Source organism: Paraphaeosphaeria sporulosa (genome assembly GCF_001642045.1).
Source record: "Paraphaeosphaeria sporulosa strain AP3s5-JAC2a unplaced genomic scaffold CC84scaffold_1, whole genome shotgun sequence".
Classification (NCBI taxonomy): domain Eukaryota; kingdom Fungi; phylum Ascomycota; class Dothideomycetes; order Pleosporales; family Didymosphaeriaceae; genus Paraphaeosphaeria; species Paraphaeosphaeria sporulosa.
This window is the reverse complement of record NW_017253360.1, coordinates 2,817,596-2,835,844: the sequence shown is the minus strand read 5'-3', so window position 1 is coordinate 2,835,844 and position 18,249 is coordinate 2,817,596. Positions and strand designations below refer to the sequence as shown.

The 18,249-nt window shown below is 54.4% G+C and overlaps 6 protein-coding genes across 6 annotated transcripts; 2 read left to right on the top strand and 4 right to left on the bottom strand.

The window, feature by feature from the left end:
- Positions 1–1,574: 1,574 nt before the first annotated feature.
- Positions 1,575–4,890, bottom strand: CC84DRAFT_1078101 (uncharacterized protein; the record flags this gene model as incomplete). Its single annotated transcript, XM_018173786.1, has 3 exons — positions 1,575–2,312; positions 2,392–4,330; positions 4,466–4,890. The coding sequence occupies 3 exons, from the start codon at positions 4,888–4,890 to the stop codon at positions 1,575–1,577; spliced, it is 3,102 nt and encodes a 1,033-aa protein (XP_018042529.1).
- Positions 4,891–5,707: 817 nt separating this feature from the next.
- Positions 5,708–8,308, bottom strand: CC84DRAFT_1159516 (uncharacterized protein). Its single transcript, XM_018177256.1, has 3 exons — positions 7,827–8,308; positions 7,443–7,759; positions 5,708–7,390 (listed from the first exon to the last, which is right to left on the bottom strand). Exons 1-3 carry the CDS (start codon positions 7,900–7,902, stop codon positions 5,792–5,794), a joined length of 1,992 nt encoding a protein of 663 aa, XP_018042528.1. The 5' UTR covers positions 7,903–8,308; the 3' UTR covers positions 5,708–5,791.
- Positions 8,309–9,252: 944 nt separating this feature from the next.
- On the bottom strand, positions 9,253–10,158 carry CC84DRAFT_69937 (uncharacterized protein). Its single transcript, XM_018187097.1, has 3 exons — positions 9,997–10,158; positions 9,525–9,932; positions 9,253–9,467 (listed from the first exon to the last, which is right to left on the bottom strand). The coding sequence occupies exons 1-3, from the start codon at positions 10,010–10,012 to the stop codon at positions 9,280–9,282; spliced, it is 612 nt and encodes a 203-aa protein (XP_018042527.1). The 5' UTR covers positions 10,013–10,158; the 3' UTR covers positions 9,253–9,279.
- A 912-nt stretch (positions 10,159–11,070) lies between these two features.
- CC84DRAFT_1170945 (uncharacterized protein) lies at positions 11,071–12,417 on the top strand (the record flags this gene model as incomplete). Its single annotated transcript, XM_018179885.1, has 1 exon — positions 11,071–12,417. One exon carries the CDS (start codon positions 11,071–11,073, stop codon positions 12,415–12,417), a length of 1,347 nt encoding a protein of 448 aa, XP_018042526.1.
- Positions 12,418–13,395: 978 nt separating this feature from the next.
- On the bottom strand, positions 13,396–14,969 carry CC84DRAFT_71191 (uncharacterized protein). Its single transcript, XM_018187131.1, has 2 exons — positions 13,667–14,969; positions 13,396–13,604 (listed from the first exon to the last, which is right to left on the bottom strand). Exon 1 carries the CDS (start codon positions 14,630–14,632, stop codon positions 13,892–13,894), a length of 741 nt encoding a protein of 246 aa, XP_018042525.1. The 5' UTR covers positions 14,633–14,969; the 3' UTR covers positions 13,396–13,604; positions 13,667–13,891.
- A 992-nt stretch (positions 14,970–15,961) lies between these two features.
- CC84DRAFT_1170943 (uncharacterized protein) lies at positions 15,962–17,876 on the top strand (the record flags this gene model as incomplete). The annotated part of the gene is made up of 3 exons (XM_018179884.1): positions 15,962–16,411; positions 16,461–17,729; positions 17,784–17,876. 3 exons carry the CDS (start codon positions 15,962–15,964, stop codon positions 17,874–17,876), a joined length of 1,812 nt encoding a protein of 603 aa, XP_018042524.1.
- Between the last annotated feature and the right edge of the window lie 373 nt (positions 17,877–18,249).

Sequence of the window (18,249 nt, the reverse complement as noted above, 5' to 3'; positions counted from 1 at the left end):
ACTCACAATCTCTCACGAGACTGAATGATTTTTCCTCATCGTTACCTAGTTCGGTGTAAGCGAAGTTGTATGTCTGCATAAATTCAGTCATCTACTGTCAATCAAACCGACAACATGGCTCATCGCTATGAGCCACCACGGGAGCCAGGCAAATTAACCAGCCGTGAGCTGGCTAGATGGTCCGTTATCCGCTCCACTCTTAGCGCTTATCGTCTGGCGCGAGTGTACACTAGTGAGAACACCCTTGTTAGCCTCCTGCAATTGATACCCATTGATACGTCCACCGCAAGACTATTACTCGTTATAGGAAGGCTCAGTGCATGCCTGCCCCGTACGCCAGTCCCCACACGACCCTTCCGCGCATTTTGGACCCCATCAACCTCAGGCTAGCGGCAGAACGAGATGCGTGAATTCGGCACGATATAAGAGGGCCTTTATGTCTCTCCTCAGCCTTCTTCTCGTCTTCTCACCTTGAAACGCCAGAAAACTGCTCACGTTCCTTGATTCAGGTACCTGTAGGACGACACCTTCGAAGTGATGCTTATATCCCCAAAACCGGTATACGTCTTCGCAGCTACCGTCGCCTATGTCTTCCTGAAGATAAAATAACGTCTCTTTTCCCATCCCCTCCGGAACTTGCCCGGCCCCAAGCTCGCAGCCGCTACACATCTCTACAGCGCATACTGTGACATCTGCACGCCAGGCCTGATCAAGCGCCTCCCAGAGATGCACAAGAAATATGGTCCTATGATTTGCATCTAGCCCAACGAGCTACACGTCGCGGACCTGGAGGGTTACAACCAATACGTCTTACCACCCCTTATTCCTCAACGCATCTTGGACATATGCGACGTTGCCTTAGACGGTGGGGCATTTGTTCCGGCGGTCTGAAGCGCAGACGGTGGGGCATAAGGAGGCGGATATGAAGTGGCATCACTGCATTGTTCCCGCTCCGCGGAGGCATATCAAGGGGATGGATTGTGAAGAGACGAGACGACTGAGGGTGGGGAGGACCGAAGTAGAATCTTTTCCTTCTATCAAAGGGCGCTGACAGATACCAAGACCGAGTATGCAATGTCAGTCCGCCAGCCTTCCTGTACAAGTATATCTACCTTGTCAAAACCAGCCCTCAGCGGCTGTTACAATCTGCCAGTCCATACTATGCTATGCTCCGTGTCCAACCAAAAACAAAATCGGCTATGCTCACTGAATAACGCTGAAAGAGGATGCAAGCAATTCAAGCCTTGGGAAAAAGGTGTAAGTGTTAGAAAATCGTGCTGAAGGTGTGCTATATACTATGCGTACCCAACTGCTCAATCTGTGGGTCTCCGCCTCCGTGGCTGCTGGGGTATCTTCATATATTAGGTGTCGCAGTCTGTGTATCTTTTTGGATCTTCTGCATAGTTCGACAATTCGTTCTGATCATAGTGTAGTCCAGGAATCATCCTGGTTTGCCTCGTAATACTTATCTGGTTTGAACCGCGCTCAGCTCCAGTTTCGGTGTACCATGCCAATCTGGGGCGCCTGGCAACACGGCATCTTGTCGGTTGATTGTTGCGACGTGATAACGAACACTACAGGTTCGATGCGTGGGTGGTCATAGTTGGCGTCAGTCCACCGTCATCGAAGAACTCATCGATTACCGCACTTTCGGCATCGAATTCGTCCGTATCGATATCTGCATCGTCGCCATCGTCGTTCATATTGCTATCCGTGTCGATGCCTAGTAGTGAATCGATGTCAGGAGCATTGACGCCGCCAGCCAAGAATGCACCCAAGTCTGCCTCGTTCAGCGTTACAACGTGGCTTCCGTGCATGAGTTCATCCATAACGTCAAAATCAGATGTCTCCGCCTCTTCAGATGCATGTGAGTAGTGGTTCGGAAACGTAGACGGCCCAGAGATGACCGTGACATTGGAAGGCTCCTCATGCACACCAAAAACTGTCGTAACGGTGATCGAGTCTGGGCTCGATAGTTGATTGCTGGTCGTGTTGACAATGGTACTTTGGCTGGCGATGTCAACGTTCTCCTGGTGGGTGATGCTCGGTCCGTCATCTTCGTCAACATCATCGTGAGTGTACAGTGACTTGAAAAATTCGAAGACAGCTCCAGCTAACTCGTCAGCTTGAGTTCGTCCTCTCCTCTCCTTCTCCATCCTTTCGCGTGCGCGTCTTTCCTCTGCGAGTTTTGCCTGAGTCTCCATTTCATAGCGGCATTTTGCCCTAACATCTGGTTTGCGAGAGCATGTTGGACAGTGAAAATTCACTGTGCAATACGTGCAGGTGCAGGTGGGATTCGCCAAGTTGCATTGCTATGAAGGGTCAGCGTCAATTCTATCAGAAACCTAACGTGTTCTAGTTATCCGTTCGAGCGGGCGAGGGTTGACTTACATCACACACGAGTACGGCACACTCAGTACACTCCTTGAGCAAAGTGGGGCACTGTGGTCTGTTGTCCCCTACAGGCCTAGGATACTGACAGAAATAGGCTCCGCAGCCCTCCCATTGAACGGGGTGACGGGGATGACAGGGCAGTGGAAGAGGATTGGTTATGGAACTAGGAATGCCAACCCGTGCTGAGTTTGACGCGAACGCTAGGTTCCGGCTGCGAACACCTGAGGTACTGAGGGATCGCGGCCTCGAGGAGCTTACTGGAACAAATGGCACGGGAACGGCGTTTGAGGTCGGGTCGAAATTGGACACATGAGATGCAACGGAATTGGCGGCGGACATCTCTACGGAAGAGGGCGGTACGTGAGGGACGAGGATCTGAGACTGTGACATAGGTGTTTGGTCGCCCATGTCAAGCTCAGTAATCAGAGACGATGAGGATTGACTAAAGGAAGGAGGTCCAGTAGGGAGTCGTTGAGCGTTTTTAGTGGGGTTGAATTCAGGTATGATGAGTCGTGGTGGTTCCGTATGCGCTCTGACATGTTCACGTTCGGTGACCATGTCTCGATAGCCACATTTGCGGAACTTCAGACCCCTAAAGTCGTGCTCTTTGCAGATAGGGTTTTTGCATGTTCGGCACGTGACTTTCCAACGGAAACTCCTGTAGCAGTCCTGACAGAGACCTCGGGGGCATGTCTGGGCCTGCAGCTCCAGACTGGGCTGCTTTAGGTAGGTTAGAAGGTCAACGTCCTCGCCGAGGACATATTCGTAAAGTCCATTGTTCTTCAATTCTCGAATGTAGTCAACTGGCCGAAGCTGATTTGAGAAATCCGGGTCCTCGAACTGCTTAGTGCGCGGAAGCGGTGCGGCTCGTATCTTGTCAGCTCCTCTGCCACCCAGCCCAGTCCCTAGTACAGCAATGCCGCCGCCGCCTGAAAATATAGGTTCCAGGCAGCACCAATGCATGTTAAGTTTCGGCGGGTCGCGATTGGGAGGTGGCACTGGCAGACCTTGATTGAGGTTGCCGCCATCGTCAGAATCAGAGTCTTCGTCCTCCTGAGAAGACTCGTTCATGAGATTGGGCGACCGCGTTGCCCCTGGAGCCCACCAGAAGCGGTCATCCTGCTGGGGCTGCGCAGGGTGGTTCGGGGTTTGGAGCGAAACGTTGGAGCCGGTTGAGGCTTGGTTCAGAGTGGTGCCAACTGTGGAGCCAGAACCGAACGCCGTGCTTGCAAACTGCCTTGATTTTTCCCGCTTCCTAGGTATAGGCTTGTTGAAGGCGCAGCTGGCGCAAAGCGTCTTTCGGCATCCCATGCAGTGCATCCGAACGCTGCACGATTCGCATCGCTCAAGAATCTCCTCGTTGCATTGCGCGCAATAGAGGTTTTCGACGAAAGTCTTGTGGCTCTGCCGCATGTGTGCTGGCACGTGCTTGCCCTCGCCCTTGGATACAGCACCACTATCGGTTCCCAACGGTTCGCCATCCTGGCCAGTCTCAGAGATCTCCCATAGCCTCCCGTCTGATTGTCCTAGCTTTTCTCCAACACCGTCCGCGGGCCCAATCCGATTACTTGAACGCCATAAGCGGTCATACGGCACCCAAACTTCGCCATTTTGCGGTCCTGCTCGTCCTGCATGGTAATCTTTCCTCCGATAACAACGGCCTCCTGGCGTTGGGCACCACGCCGTATCTGTCCATATGCCAAGTTTATGGCATATCTCGATCAACTGATGTGTGGGGTCGGAGTCGGAGTCTCGTCGCGTAAGAGACTGCGGAAGGTATGGTCGTCTACGGTGGTGCCGACAGCGGTACGTATAGAGGCTCTTCAAGGCAAGTTCTACCGCTGAATCCGGCATTTGATCCATTGTGAACGGCTCCAGGAAAGGGACGATGTGATACTTAATCGAAACATTCTTACAGCCCCGTACCGACAAATGTCTGTGTGTACACCGAGTTAGCATGCGCACTATGGCAGAGTTCGTACATGTCGAGCGCAGCGATGGACGTCGACTCTGATCGCTTGAGCTCCCAGAATGTACCGTACAGTGCCCGACTTGACGGAAAAGCACCCACCTAAGAGTATTGCTCCGCGGCCCCAGAACCTGCATGCTAAGCGCCGTCCCCGAGACGGCGGTGTTGCAGAGATCCAGGCTGGTCAAGCACGCCCCATGTGGGCCTATGATCTGCTTCAACAGCGCATCGAACGCGTAGGGCCTCGACTGGCGCTCTCGGCCGTCGGGTGTCTCGTTCCCAGGCGAGCCCATGGCGACGGCGGGCTGTGGCAACCGGAACGACAGCGTCTTCCAGGCGAGGGGGTACAGCTTGAGGAAGTCGCGGAGGTGTCTCGACGTGTGGTACAAGTCGAGGAGCGTAGCCGTCGAGATCTGGGCGAGGAGCGAGGCCAGGACGGGCGGGTACGTAGTGAAGATAGCCTCGAAGGGACTCAGCAACGGGCCGTGGCCGTGGGTGGACTCGAGGGCGCCTATACCGTCCTGCATGGCCGCAGCGTCGCCCTTGCCGAAGACAGACACCGGCGCAGGTTCTACGTCGGCGGAGTGGTCGCGCGCGCGCTCGAGCTGGTGGCTTCGGTCCTCCATGGCGTGCTCCGGCTCGAGGTCGAGAGAGTCAGCCAGCTCGCTTCCTACGAGGCAGTCTTGACGTCGCAGGGTCGCGGGCATGAAACGGGGGGCGCGCAACGGGGTGAGGGACGGCTGCAGCGCTGCAGTGTCGACAAGTTTGCCGCGACGGCCTGGCAGCAAGCGTGTCGTGGTCGTGTGCCTGGAGGAAGGGCTAGCCCTCTGTCGCACGGAGTTGCAAGCGGCTGTGATCGCCATCAGCGCGGCGCCCCTTCCGCTTTAGGGTGGCGCGTCTAGAGACCCATTCACCCCGGCGACTCACCGCACGAACAACCGCGCGGCCGTCTCCGAAAGAGACTTCCGACATACCGTCCACGTCTCGCTACGACATTGGAGGGACCACGATCGAGCGCATGCGCGCACCCATGGGCACTAGTCACCACCTAGTGTTACCGCGTCGCTGGCAATGCTGGGCACTCGTATCGATGATCAACACACGATATCAACAGAGCAACAAGACTTGGTCACTCGCACTCTCACGAAGGACACATCGAGTGAGGCACTGGAGCAATGTTGATTTTCTCATACTCTTTCGTCTAGAGAAAGGAAGAGCGTCATCGTCATCGAATGAACATCCTTAGTTCCAGCAAGATACTTAACTCTGGTATTGAAAGCAGTGCCGAACTCCCGTCCCACACGGGACTTGAAACCATATCCAGGTATCAAACCTAAAACAACGCTACGATGCTAGCCTTGACAACATCCCAAACGCCGCCTTCCCATTCCATCCTTCCGTACACAAAGGAAAAGCGAGTAACGCTAATTAAAACACCCAATTTCCATCCACGTCCAGATCCTGCAGCCCGTCAAAGAGAATAATGTCAAAGTCCATCTCGGGATTGTTATACTCGTTAGTAGTAGGCCACAGCGCGTTGGCTACAAAAGAAAACACCGGAATATGATCAGCCGTCCCATTCGAGCTCAGCTTCTTCGCTGTGCCCGAGTCCAAATCGAAGGCCGGCCGAACAGGCAGCTTCTTGTAATCCAGCTCGATAGTGCCAAAGTACGGCACCGTCAGCCTGGCCTTACCCAGCGTCTGCTTGCTGGGGTCCAGCGAGGACAGGATCTTTTTCAGCACGACTGCGCTGCGCATGGCCATGCGCTCGCGGGTGCTGGCCTTGCCGAGTTTCTCCATCTCGGAGATGACCCGGCATATCATGGCGAAGTCGCTGCCTTTTGCCTTTTGTACTTCTGACTTTTCTTTGGTGGCCATGTCGATGAGGATGTCGAGCGTGAGCGTCATGGCGGCAATGAAGACGCTGAGTTCGGCAAAGCGGCAGCATGCTTGCGTGATGCCGGCGTTGCGGAGGGCGAACCACCTCATCACGACGTTGCGACTAGCTTGGAGGGCGGCGACTTTCGAGTATTCGTAGCGGCTCTCTTGCGGTGCACGCAGGAGAAACGGGAGGTGGATGAAGATCTTGAGTTCGAAGTGCCACATCTGGACCATCAAGCGCTCCAGCACGTCGTATGACTCGGCTGTCCGGGCGGTGGGTGGCACGTTGGGCACGTCCCAGAAATCCTTCGGTTGCTCTTTCATCATGGACTCGAGCTTCTCGTCGAGTGCTAGTGCCTGCACGTATGACTGAGAGGTGACTTCGTGATCAAGCTCGGCGACCTGTCGGGATATGGATGTGAGCCGAGCGCGGTGAACGCGATGAGATGCGTCGTCTTCTGGGATAGGATAATCGTCCGAGGCGAACGGAAGGCGTAGATGTAGGCCGAGGATCCTGTCGAAGTCGACTAGACAACACCACACTGATACCGACGACTCTATCGATTCAATCTGGGGAATTTGTCTGGCTTGGACGATGCGATGGAAGCCCATCAGGTGTGCCAGATTCATAGCTCTCCTAACAAGGAGCCAACCTTGTCTGAGGTTGGCAACGTTCACGTGGTATACAGACAGCAGGAGCAGCGTCTCAAGTCCGGGTAGGGTGAGTAACAGCTCATCCGACGAGGTGACCAGCGAAGTGACGGTAGTAACATAGTTGTCCATGGTAGCTTCGAGGTTCCAGATATTGCGTAACCGCGAGGTGTTGAAGTCGGGCGGTAAGGCGCAGAGACAAGCTGCTAAATGTAGCAGTGTCCGTGCTACGATAATGGCACGCTCCTTCGCAATTGATGCCATGCACAAGGCATACGACTCCGGATCTTGATCCACGAAGAGGTCTTTTGAGGGCCGATACATGCCGCCCATAATCATCCACCCGTTCGAGGACTCGAATATAACGTCGGCATCATGTTGCGAAGGAAGCAAAGCTACCAATGCCCTGTGAACAGGATCTGATGATGTTTGCCCGTCTTCTTTCTCGACGAGAGTCCTGATACTCGGAGCCGACGACCAAGTACGTGTTCCTAGCTGAAAGCGAGTTAGTACGGCGGGGACAAGTATACCAGCACTGAATACTGACTATGCCGTCTGCGAGACTTTGGCCGTCGCTTTTCGGTAAGGGCGGAAGCCCGGTGAGTTTGAAAGGCTTTTCGTCGAACTGCGTTGATACAGCTGTTCGCGAAGAGTCTTGCGACGAAGCAATGTTCAAGGTGATGTTGGGAGCTTTGCGACACACGAACTTCTCGAATAGTTGTTCCAGCTTGCCAAGCCGTTCACCAATGTGGAGCTGGCAGGCGTGATCCTCACCGTCTGGAGCGAAACTGTCCAGAGGACCAATAGCTAAAGTGGTAGACGACTCGCTCTTCTCGCAAGCGCTCTGTAATTTTCTCTTCTTGCCTGCCAGAACCAAGTTAGTGTCATGGAACGATCAACACAAGAACTGGAATGCGGAGGGTCATCTTACACTCCCAACAGGCGCGCAGGCGACTTGACGGCCTTTTCCTAGTCGCCTCGGTACTGGTTGTACTACCATAGTCCATGTCGAAAGGACCAGAGACAACCAGCACGCTCATCTATCTGTTCCCAACGTTCAAGCGAGTGTCGACCGGAGCATACACAGGAACGGGACAGGGACTACTTTCATAGTGTGGGGATGCCGTTGGCGGCAACCGTCTGGACGTAAGCTCAACCCGGTCCTTTTCGGCCGAGTTTTTTGGGCCGCGTGCGACGGGCTTCTGACTGCAAGATGCCGCACCCAAGTACCAGCTTAGCTCCCTCAAGATATTTTATCTGCCCGACTTCGCAGTTAAGGGACTGCGAAGCGCGAAGTTGCTTTTCGTTTATGAATGTATCGCGACAATGCGAGCAGCGGCGACCCCTTTGCGCCGCGAGGTTGCGCCTCTTTGTAAGCAGGCGCTGCCTCGGATGTTCGATTGTTCGAACTCCGTGGAGGCGACAGCGAATCCAAGAGTCGACCGAGAGATTGCGGACTTTCTGCCCACAATTATCGATGGATTACCTAAACGTAGTCGGCGTGAACGTGACCGTGACCTTGCATCCGGTCTGCATCCGCGCCGCTACGCCAGGACTACACAACAAGCAACTCTCTGTAATCACAGTGTGAACAAGACAAATCCAAATGGAGTTCGCCGGATGACTTCAGCTTGCAGCATTTGTCTTTGATAAGACACACATAGAAAGCGTGCTTCTTCTGGAACTAGCTGCAGACTCGCCGCCATCACGCAAGGCCGAGTGAGAATGGTTGTTCCGCCTCCGCACAGCAAAAGCGGGTACAAGCAATCGCGCTCTTGCTTACCCGTGGTTGACAAAGGTATCCCACGACACTTTGACAAATCTGGTGGCATGAGATCCCACGAGAGAACTAGACAGGCCGTTCGGAATTGAGTGGAGCTCTTTTCTGACACACAAAAAGTCACAACATACACACACACAATACCATTGTAAATATTTGTGAGCTTGTAGTATTGATTTCGGCCTAGTTTGCATAAGCAGATTCAACATGATAGCAGCGACAATTGTCAGCGGTGTCTGACGAACTGCACTGCTGGCCAGTGGAGTGTGGAACGATTTGTGGACTAATTCGGACAAGTGCTGCGGTCACTCGGGTGACTGGACGTATGCGCTTGCTCAAATTGGTTCGCAGACGTCCTTGTTCCCTCACGGCGTATGTGCTACGTATGAAGTACTGGTCTGCCGAAGTGATCTCATGTCCGCTGGCTGTATGTTGCAGCGGCAAATGTTGGGATGGAGTTGGAGTCAATGCAGTCAGAGTGATTGGGCCGTACCGTCGAATTGGCGGTGCATACGAAGGGTGCACGGAAGTCGGCTCCCTTCACATGTAAGCCACCGATGTCTTCCGGTTCTGACATATATTCGATCTTATTTGGCCTAGCTCTTCAGGCATACATATCATCGTAATCTTCCTCCTCGTCGTCCGCTGGAGGCGGGGATGGCTTTTTTTTCTTCAGAAGCTCCTTACGATCAAGTGGACATGTTGAGTTTAGCTTGAGCCAGGGCTTAATGCAATCAAGATCGAAGCGATGATCTGGGTGGCAGGGAAGCTCTACCACCAACGGATACTGATCTGTGGGGAGACAAATTAGCCACAATAGGACGTAGCCTTGCATGATTATGCACATACCCTCAAGAAATGGATTTACACATATCGGACAGGTATCACTCGGCTTCAGCGACTTGTTCGGCACACGCTCCAGCTCATCCAAGAAGCTATCTGGGACGCCCTTCAACTCGGATGGAGGGTCATCCGCGTGCTGCCGCAGCTGCTCAATCATGCTGGCGAGAAGATCGTCACCGCCAGTGGTGCTGTCGCCTCGCTCGTCCGCTGGTCGTCCGCGCATCATATCGAAAGCGTTGGCTAGCAACCTAAACGCCGCCGCCACGTTCTCGGGCTGGGGTAACGCGTGGACATTGTGGTGTGCTTGCGGATCGGACGTGTCGACCAATTCCAGCGTGGAGAAGAAGGTGCTGAGATCGGGTCTGCGCGCAGGCTGCTCGGGCTTGTCTTCCTTGGTGGGGATGTTGTGTTCGACTGCGTGGATTGTCAGTCCGTAGTCGGGATGTTCAGCTGCCGAGAGCAGTGCATTGGAACTCGCCTTCGTAGCCAGACATGGTGGATTGGTCGGCTTGCGTACGCTCAGCTTCACAGGAAATCGCACAGTGTTTGGACGTAGCGGGGTTTTCAAGCCGCACCTGCTGGACGCGCAGCCAGCGCTGCCTAGCAACTTCGCGTCCGGCCACCCCGCGCTCGATGCATGATCATGTGACTGTGTTGGCCCCACCCTCAACCTTATTTGTCTCTAGCGGGTGCCTCAGCCACAGCACTCGCCACACCCATCCTCGCCACGCTCGTTGAGAAGGGCAACTTGTGTGGAATTTGAGTGTCTTCGTATGCCCTATCGTGTTCAACAGCCAGCCTCAGCCACCAGCTTCCGAGTCCACTCTTGCCGAGGCACTCCATCACTGGGCGAGCGTTGAAGCTTTGCTGGCGCGCGCGTTGTCAAGCGCGCGACGGCGCTTTGCCCCACGTCGAATCGATCAGTCGTCACCTCATCCATAGAGCAATGGGCCCGGCCCTTTTCTGAGACCTGCAACATCGACAGCTTCATTGTCTCCTGCTGAAAGCGCCACCTGCTCTTTGAGCTCGCTGTCTTTGACTGCATAGCTGCCGCATGACTCGTTCTTGTCCGACTCATTTTGCAAAGGCCGATGGTGCGGACGTACTTACGAAGCTTCCAACGCAAGGCATGCCTGCAACGGAACATACCACGTACGAGGATGCTAATGATGACTTTGTCGCTCTAGTGATGCAGGGGCCCGATCGTTGGCCAGACTTGCCCTGAAAAACCCTGGGCCGTGCTCAGCCTCCTTCGAACATCGAACTCGTCCTTGCGCTGCCCCATCAGCGTGATCTCTTCGGCAATATTCGAGGCTTTCAACGGCGAGGCGCAGTCGCATCGGGCGGCGACGCGGTAACCGTGCTATTTGACAGTCACCGCGCACTTCGCAGATTCACCCATCACGTTCTCACTCACCGAGCCTCTTGCTGTCTCACCAACGCTTTACATCGGCCGTCACATTTTGGTAGCTTTCCACGGCAACACTTACTCTTGCGATCGGTCGCATATAAAGGATTCCGTTGATTCTTTCTACTTATGTCGCTGCTCGTCATGTCTACCGACCCCCCACCTTCGCGGGGTTCTTCGCCATATCTTCGGCCACGCTTAAGTCTCTCTACGGTCACGAGCATATTTCCGCGACCACGAGGAAACAGCAAATCTCCTCACCCTGATCGCCCCTCAACGGGAAATTCCGGCGGATGGCTCTCTCCTCTGGAGCCGTCAAGATCACGGAGCAGTTCAACTTCCCGCTCAATTCGCTCCATCTCATCAAAGTCCCCTGGAAAATGGATCAGACATCTAAAGAGATCGAGATCAGCTTCTATCAACTCAGCCGCCGGGGAAGACAATCTTCCGTTAAAGAGAGAGGATTTCAAAGAAGTAGAAGGCTGGTTCGACGCTTTCCAAAAGTACAACAGACTCATCACAAACCAAGTTTCTGGAAATTCAAACTTCCCAGCAGAAGAACTTTCCAAGATACAAAAAACGATCTGCGAAGTTGAGGGCGGACGATTCATCAACGACCTCCCGGAAGCGTTGTTCGACATCGCATTACTATGGTGCCCAGCAGGAGAGATGACTAGAAAGTCTGTCACAGAGTCATCAGAGCCTTCCTGGAGTTGGACAGCTTGGAATGGCGCTGTGAACTTCCCTTTCGACCCCTCCAGTTGTCCCGACGTCAGAAGGCGTGGAGAAGCACCTGTGTTCTTCAAATCCAAAATCACCTCGTTCGTACTTGGACCCGAGTCTGGATGCGAGCGATACACGATCATGAACCGAGCCATGTCTCTCAAGCTTGACCCGATATCAACGCAACGCCCTCGGATTGAGTATCCTACCGCGGGTCTGCAGCTCTTGGCCAGTGAACCTCCGAAAGTCCAAAGTGACACTCTACGCTTCACTGCACAAAAGGTCGACGCAAGTGCTTTCAAGATGGAACAGATCTACGATGAAGAGAAACAGCCACTGCTCTGTACTGGACTCATAGATTCTCAAGATCGCCCCTGTGGTGTTCTCATGGACTATAAGAAAAAAATCGTCGCGCATCAGCAAGACGGAAAACTCCATTACATATTGCTCTCCGTCAACCGTCGCGTCCCATCAACGTTTAGCAAGAGCTCAAACAACATCTCACACCCCTCTGGTATCCCAATCTGGAAGGACGGCCGGTTTTTAAAGGAAGAAGAGATTGGCGACCCGGAGGATTACAATAACGATGGCGAGTGGAAGATGTACAATGTCATGCTGATCCAGGAATTTGAAGCCAAGACACTCGACGATGGTTCCTTCCAGGAGGCCTTCGCACGACGAGTGGCCGTAGGCCGGATCCATGAAGATGCCTGGAACGAAGCGATGAAAACTGTTCCAAACAGGTTCTCGAAGATTGTCCTTCGATAGGGCGATTTCCAGGCGATCGCAAAGTCATCGCCGCATTGGCAGGGTAGCTATCATGACGCATTTCTCATCCATTGGGAGAAGCTGTCGACAGGGACCGGTTTCTTGTCTTTCTTTTCCTTTGCGCGACACATCTGTATTTGTACTCTGTATTTTCCCTCTCCTCAATGATTCGATGAGATGAAGGTGAAGGCAAGGAGCTTTGCTTGGGTTCCTTCAACATGGGTGGGCATGCATGCATCAGGACACAAGGCGTTTGGAGTCAATCAACATCACCAGGCATACCCAACGGAGGAGGACCAGAAAACTAGATCGTGCAAGATGATCTTTTAACATCAACTATGCTTCATCGCATTACAACCGCCTTCACAAAACCAACATACTGTATGCTCTGCGAAGACTAATCTGTCAGGTCCCCCTTACTATGCTCCCTCCTTACACAAATTTGCCTCGCTCTTACACAAATCTGCCTCGCTCTTACTCAGCACAGCTCAATCTCGCATTCCGGCATCGTTATGTGCGATCCCAACCTCACACCCCCTCGCTCGTATCGCAGTCAACGGGGCGCCTTGCTCAGCCTACCTTGCCCGATGCGGAACGCCAAAGTCGGGGGTCAAATGCTGACCACATAGCAGCAGGAAAGCCTCAGGTACTAATTGTGGCACGGATGTTGCCGTGCGCTTATCGCGGAGCGTCGAAAGATGGTCCTTTCTTTTGCACTCCGCAATGAAAGGAACGACCGAGGAGCGAGGAGCACAGCGAGAAGCGAGCTCGCGATTTGGGGCGGCGATAGTCGTGCAAACTGAGACGATTGATTCAAATGTGTGTTTCTTGTTTCCTGTTTAATTGAGCTGTCACCCTCGAGGAGTTTTCATGCACCATGATGTTCATCCACTGCCAGTACACCTGGGCGAACCTATGGCCGCTAGTCAAAGCAGCTTGCGGGAATTAACGCTACCTCTTCAGACGGGTAATCCGGGTCACGTGTGAAGGATAGCAACACCGATTAACCCGTCCTATGATAGCTTTACCTTCCTAAAGGAATGTAGTCCTAAAGGAATGTAACATGGCGAATTTCAGGACAGAGTCTATATAAAAACAAAACATTCCAGACCTATATAGAATGCTAAGGTTAGGCAGCGAAGATTATAGTCATTCTCCCACAGCCAGACCCTACAGGAACTTGTCTTCTATCGTGAACTCAGTAAGCACCATCGCCAAGTTAGCGTACATGATAGAGTCCAGTGCTAACCATAGAGTAAAGGAATGCGTGATCGGGGTACAAATCATAGAGATGATGGAGATGAAGAACAGCTGTTGCCTGCGGCATGTAGCTGATATAATTACGACAACTCCCACTGCAGGAGATCTATCGTCGCTCCTATGTCTGGGTGTCTGTGAAGACCCCAGCATTCGGTGTACTTGGTCTACTTTGAGGAATGTGGAAGGTCGCAGCATGAAACAGGCTCAGCTATGCTCAGGTCGGTCGCCATGTGTCGGAAGCGAAGAAGCCCCTTCGTCCACTACCATCATACCTATCCGGCTGAGTGCGAGGGCTAGCGTCAAGCTGTTTCACAGGGGGCTCGTGCCGCACATGACCGCCGACCCGTTGAATACCCCCCATGTCGCGCCTTTCCCCGAGAGCATCTCGGAACTGCATCCTCACAGAGCGACCTTGTCCGCACCATTCCAATTTCTTACCATTGAACACAGGCACTCGTTCGTGAACCTGAACCAGCTCTTGGATCTCCTCACAGTAATCGCGAAGCGCGTGCGCAGCATCACGGACCTGACCAACCACAGCAGCGTCATCCCCACGTACCAGGCCCAAGCGCAGGCTTTCCAGCGCCTCCCTATCAGTCTGAATCTTCTTACCTGCTTCATGGATCATTTCGATATGCTCGGGCATCCAGCGGTGGCCGCCAGAGCAATCGCGCTGGTAGTTGATGACGAGGCGGTAGGCGCGGACGGTGCGTCCGATCAGACGGTCGATCTCGCGATGGTATATCTGGGGTACTTTGGGGCGGTCGTCTTCGTTGACTTCTATGCTCTGGGGGATGGTAGGGGTGTCGTGTCGGACTGTGCGGCTGTTGGTTTGGGCGTGAGACGCGGTCGAGAGGCCTGGCGTCCAGGCACCGCCTCTTCGTAGATCGGTGTTCAGGCGGCTGGTTTGGCCGTCGGGGCGGTATGAGTCGTATCTAGGGGTTGAGTGTGCCATGTTTACGTGGGGCTGTGGAGGTAGAGGACAAAACACGGGTAGTCGGGCGGTGTCGGGGTGTCTAGGAAACAGAACTGTGACTATATAAAGGCAAAGAGAAGGTGCGGGTGAACGCTAGTAATGAGTGAATGTTCTCCGAACGTGTGATAGGGGAGCGTGGGGTCTCATCTGGGCCACGTGCTGTCTCTGGCTTGTCTTCAAGATAACCATCGTGCAACCGTTCAGACTGATCTTCGAACGGTCATGGCTCTGGCGAGTCGCGAGCCCTGGACTGGCACTCAGACTTTTCTCTGCAGAAGCTACCTACCTCCGTGTTTTGGAGCTGTCGAACAATTGGAGCTGTCTTGATAGACCTTCGTGTCAGCATGTACATACTGGATAGAATGCGGGGCCACGAAATGATAAACGTGTACATGCACGAATTACGCCAGGATACACAACCCGGTCGATCGCAGCTGGCCTTGACCTCGATACATACATGTGAGGAATAGGTGCCGCGTTGTGTCACTACCACGGCTGTGGAGAGGCTGTTGACATAGAAACGCGCCTGCCACCAACACAAACATCTCAGGAATTAGCCAGGCCCAACAAGAAGAAAGTCTGAGTAAGTCGCGACGTCGGACTCACTCGAGGCAGCGCTATGGAACAAGCAAAGGCACCCGTGGTCGCAGCAAACAATGCGAATATCTCGGGTGACGACAGGCGGAGTGTGAGATGCGTCGGTAGTACGCGTTTCTGGAAGGATGGCGCGCTCTAGCTGCGTCACTTCCACGGTTCGCATGCGGCACTACCGTGGACGCGAAAGCTCCGTCGAGGCGGAGGCTCGCAACAGGATTCTCAGAGGCATCACCACGCTCGCAGGCACGCAGGCACGCAGGCACGCAACACGCTCGCCCCAGGGCGCACAAACAAGAAGGGCCCCCACCTTGTTATTCTGCGCGGCAAGGATCCGTTGCTGGGGCAGGCATCGCGCACTAGCTCGAGCACGGTCCCGCAGCTCTTCGCGTCTTGGTCGAGTGCATTGCCAGCCACAACAAACTCGCTCCCATCCGGTCCAAGACAGAGCTGCCCCAGCCCTGCCACCCGCCCGCCGCTCACTCAATCGCGCCCGACGGCTTCCACAGACCCTCTCCTCCGCTCGACCACGCCGGCATGGCTGCTGCGCGTTGCTAGCCAGAACAGACGTGCCCGTTCCCGTCGCGTCCAGAGCTAGGAAACCAACTCTACCCTGCCCCTCCGCCCGCAGCTCCCACGCGCCCTCCACCCAGCCTTCCTGCTCTACGCATGGCAGCAGTAGCTGTCCCTCCCTCGCCCCAGGTTGCAGACGTCATGGCCAGCCGTCGCGTTCCCCTCGCCAACCTTCAAAATGCCACAAATTCGCCAATGCGTGCTGCTGCCATTGGCGGCAAGCGCCAGCGCTCGCACGCCAGCGAGCAACGCGACCTCAGCTACGGCCAGCCGCCTGCAAAAAAGCTCATGGTCGAGACCGACGATGCAGACGCCCGTCGCTCTGGGCTCGTCCGCCGCAGCGCTGCTCCACCGACTGCCCTCACCAAGAAACTCGAGGCGGCACGCGAGCACAAGGTCGAGCAGAAGGTTGCGCCCAGGGCCGCTCGACCCAACACGCGCGGCCCCGAGGTGACTGCCAGCAACCTCGAGACCATCCGCAATTGGCAACGGCACTATAGAAAACTCTTCCCGCAGTTCGTCTTCTGGTTCGAGAGTGTTCCCGAGGACATCAAGTCCAAGATCTCCCGGCAGGCACAGATCCTAGGCTCTGTATGTACCCAGTCCCATTACACATCCTACGTTGCTAATGTTTCTCCAGCGTGAAGCCAAGTTCTTCTCCCGCGAAGTCACCCACGTCATCACAGCTCGCGCCCTCGGCCCCGAATTCGATTCGTCCAGCTCCTCGACCGCTGCTAAGGGCACCGTCAACCCAGCTCAGCTTGAATCCAAGAAGTCAGTTTTTGACAATGCCCTCGAGACCCAGAGGACCGGTGGTGGAGACATACTGCACAAGGCCAAGGACCTGGGAATGAAGATATGGGCGCTCGACAAACTTCAGCGTATGCTTGATACCATGTTCAATACTGCTACTGGGGAGGACGTTACGCAGTACCGCAATGTGGTACTTGCACAGCAGCCCACCGCCCGCCGTGACCTGCAGAAGTTGTTGGAGCAAGAGAAGCTTACTCGGCCGACGGACCGCGACTACACCGTTGCAGCGCAGGACATGATTCCCCTCCGCGGGTTCTACATTTACATCCACGACATGGATGAGCTGACCCGCCCCGTTATGGTCCGCGAATATACCAAGGTCCCGAAGAAGGAAGATGGTAAATGGCCCCAGTTCCGTGTCTCTGGAAACTACAAGTGCCCCTTTATCGAGGATCGCGAAGCCGTTCGTAGGCAACAAATGGAGGAGCAAGACGCACGACACGCGCGAAGGATGGCCAACGCTGCTCCACGCACCCGGGCTGTTACTGCCGCGCTGGATGAGAAACGTGCTTTGGCAGAAAACCCCAACCTCGCATGTCGCAACACCATCCCTGCCGTCCCAGGAAAGGAAGACAACACCGAGTCTACCGGTGCGCCGAAGGCTCTCCAAACCACACGAGATGGTGTTCCCCCCATGTTCGGCAGTGCTCAGGCTAGTCTTCGCGCCATGCCACGATTCATTGGCGGCGAACCTGTTGCTTCTGGTCTGCACCAATCGAACATCACGTCCGCCATTAAGTCTCAGATGATCTCGTCGACCGCTGCAGCGCCAGGTGCCCGTGCTGGGAACAGTAAAGAGGTCAATCAGTTGAAGCGAAAGGTGTTGGAGAGGAACAGCGGACCATCTGTGAACAGCGCCAACTCGTCTACTGTAGGCGATGCTTCGCTACGAGCAGCACTGAACCAGGAGCACTCCCAACCCACACGCGCCGCAAAACGCAAAGCCCAAGAGTCCCTCGAGCATGTCCGTGAGGACACTGACGAGGAACGCAAACTCCGGAAGGCTGTAGCGATGCGTCGCAAGAAGCCTGTTGAAAAGGAGCTCAAACCCGGCTACTGCGAGAACTGCCGGGAGAAGTTCAATGATTTTGATGAGGTATGTATATTCCTATGTCTACGTGCACGGTGGATTGGCTAACTGGATATGTAGCACGTTGTCTCACGCAAGCATCGCAAGTTTGCAGTAACGACCGATAACTGGATGGAGCTTGACCAGCTTCTCGCCCAGCTTATCCGTGAATGATTTCGAAGACGACAGACGTACACGAAGACACACCCGCATTGCCTCAGACATAAACCACGACACGGCATAACACGCACGACTAATTTCGTTCGACCCTTCTATTCACTTCTCGCAGCCTTCTGGCGCAAGGATCGTTTTATTTGCGAATACCCGTTACCCAGCATTTCGGCGGCCTGCAGCATTTCTTGAGGCGCATTTTCCTTCCTATACCGGGGCATGGCTTGTTGGTTTTTTCCTAAGCGGCATTGTCCGAATTCCCGTAGGGTGGCTACGATGCATGGATCGTTGTATATACCTACTGCATCCCACTTCCCTTTGTTGAGCCGTCTAGTAGTTGACATGCTCAAGGGCGAGCGTCTGTCGAGCGTTAGGC

Coding starts and splice junctions, on each gene's coding strand:
- CC84DRAFT_69937 (XM_018187097.1), bottom strand. Junction 9,468..9,524: donor TGTAAATCCATTTCTTGAGG/GTATGTGCATAA, acceptor GTCTCCCCACAG/ATCAGTATCCGTTGGTGGTA.
- CC84DRAFT_1159516 (XM_018177256.1), bottom strand. CDS start 7,902: ATGGACTATGGTAGTACAACCAGTACCGAGGCGACTAGGAAAAGGCCG. Junction 7,760..7,826: donor CCTGCGCGCCTGTTGGGAGT/GTAAGATGACCC, acceptor TGGTTCTGGCAG/GCAAGAAGAGAAAATTACAG. Junction 7,391..7,442: donor AAAGTCTCGCAGACGGCATA/GTCAGTATTCAG, acceptor ACTCGCTTTCAG/CTAGGAACACGTACTTGGTC.
- CC84DRAFT_71191 (XM_018187131.1), bottom strand. CDS start 14,632: ATGGCACACTCAACCCCTAGATACGACTCATACCGCCCCGACGGCCAA.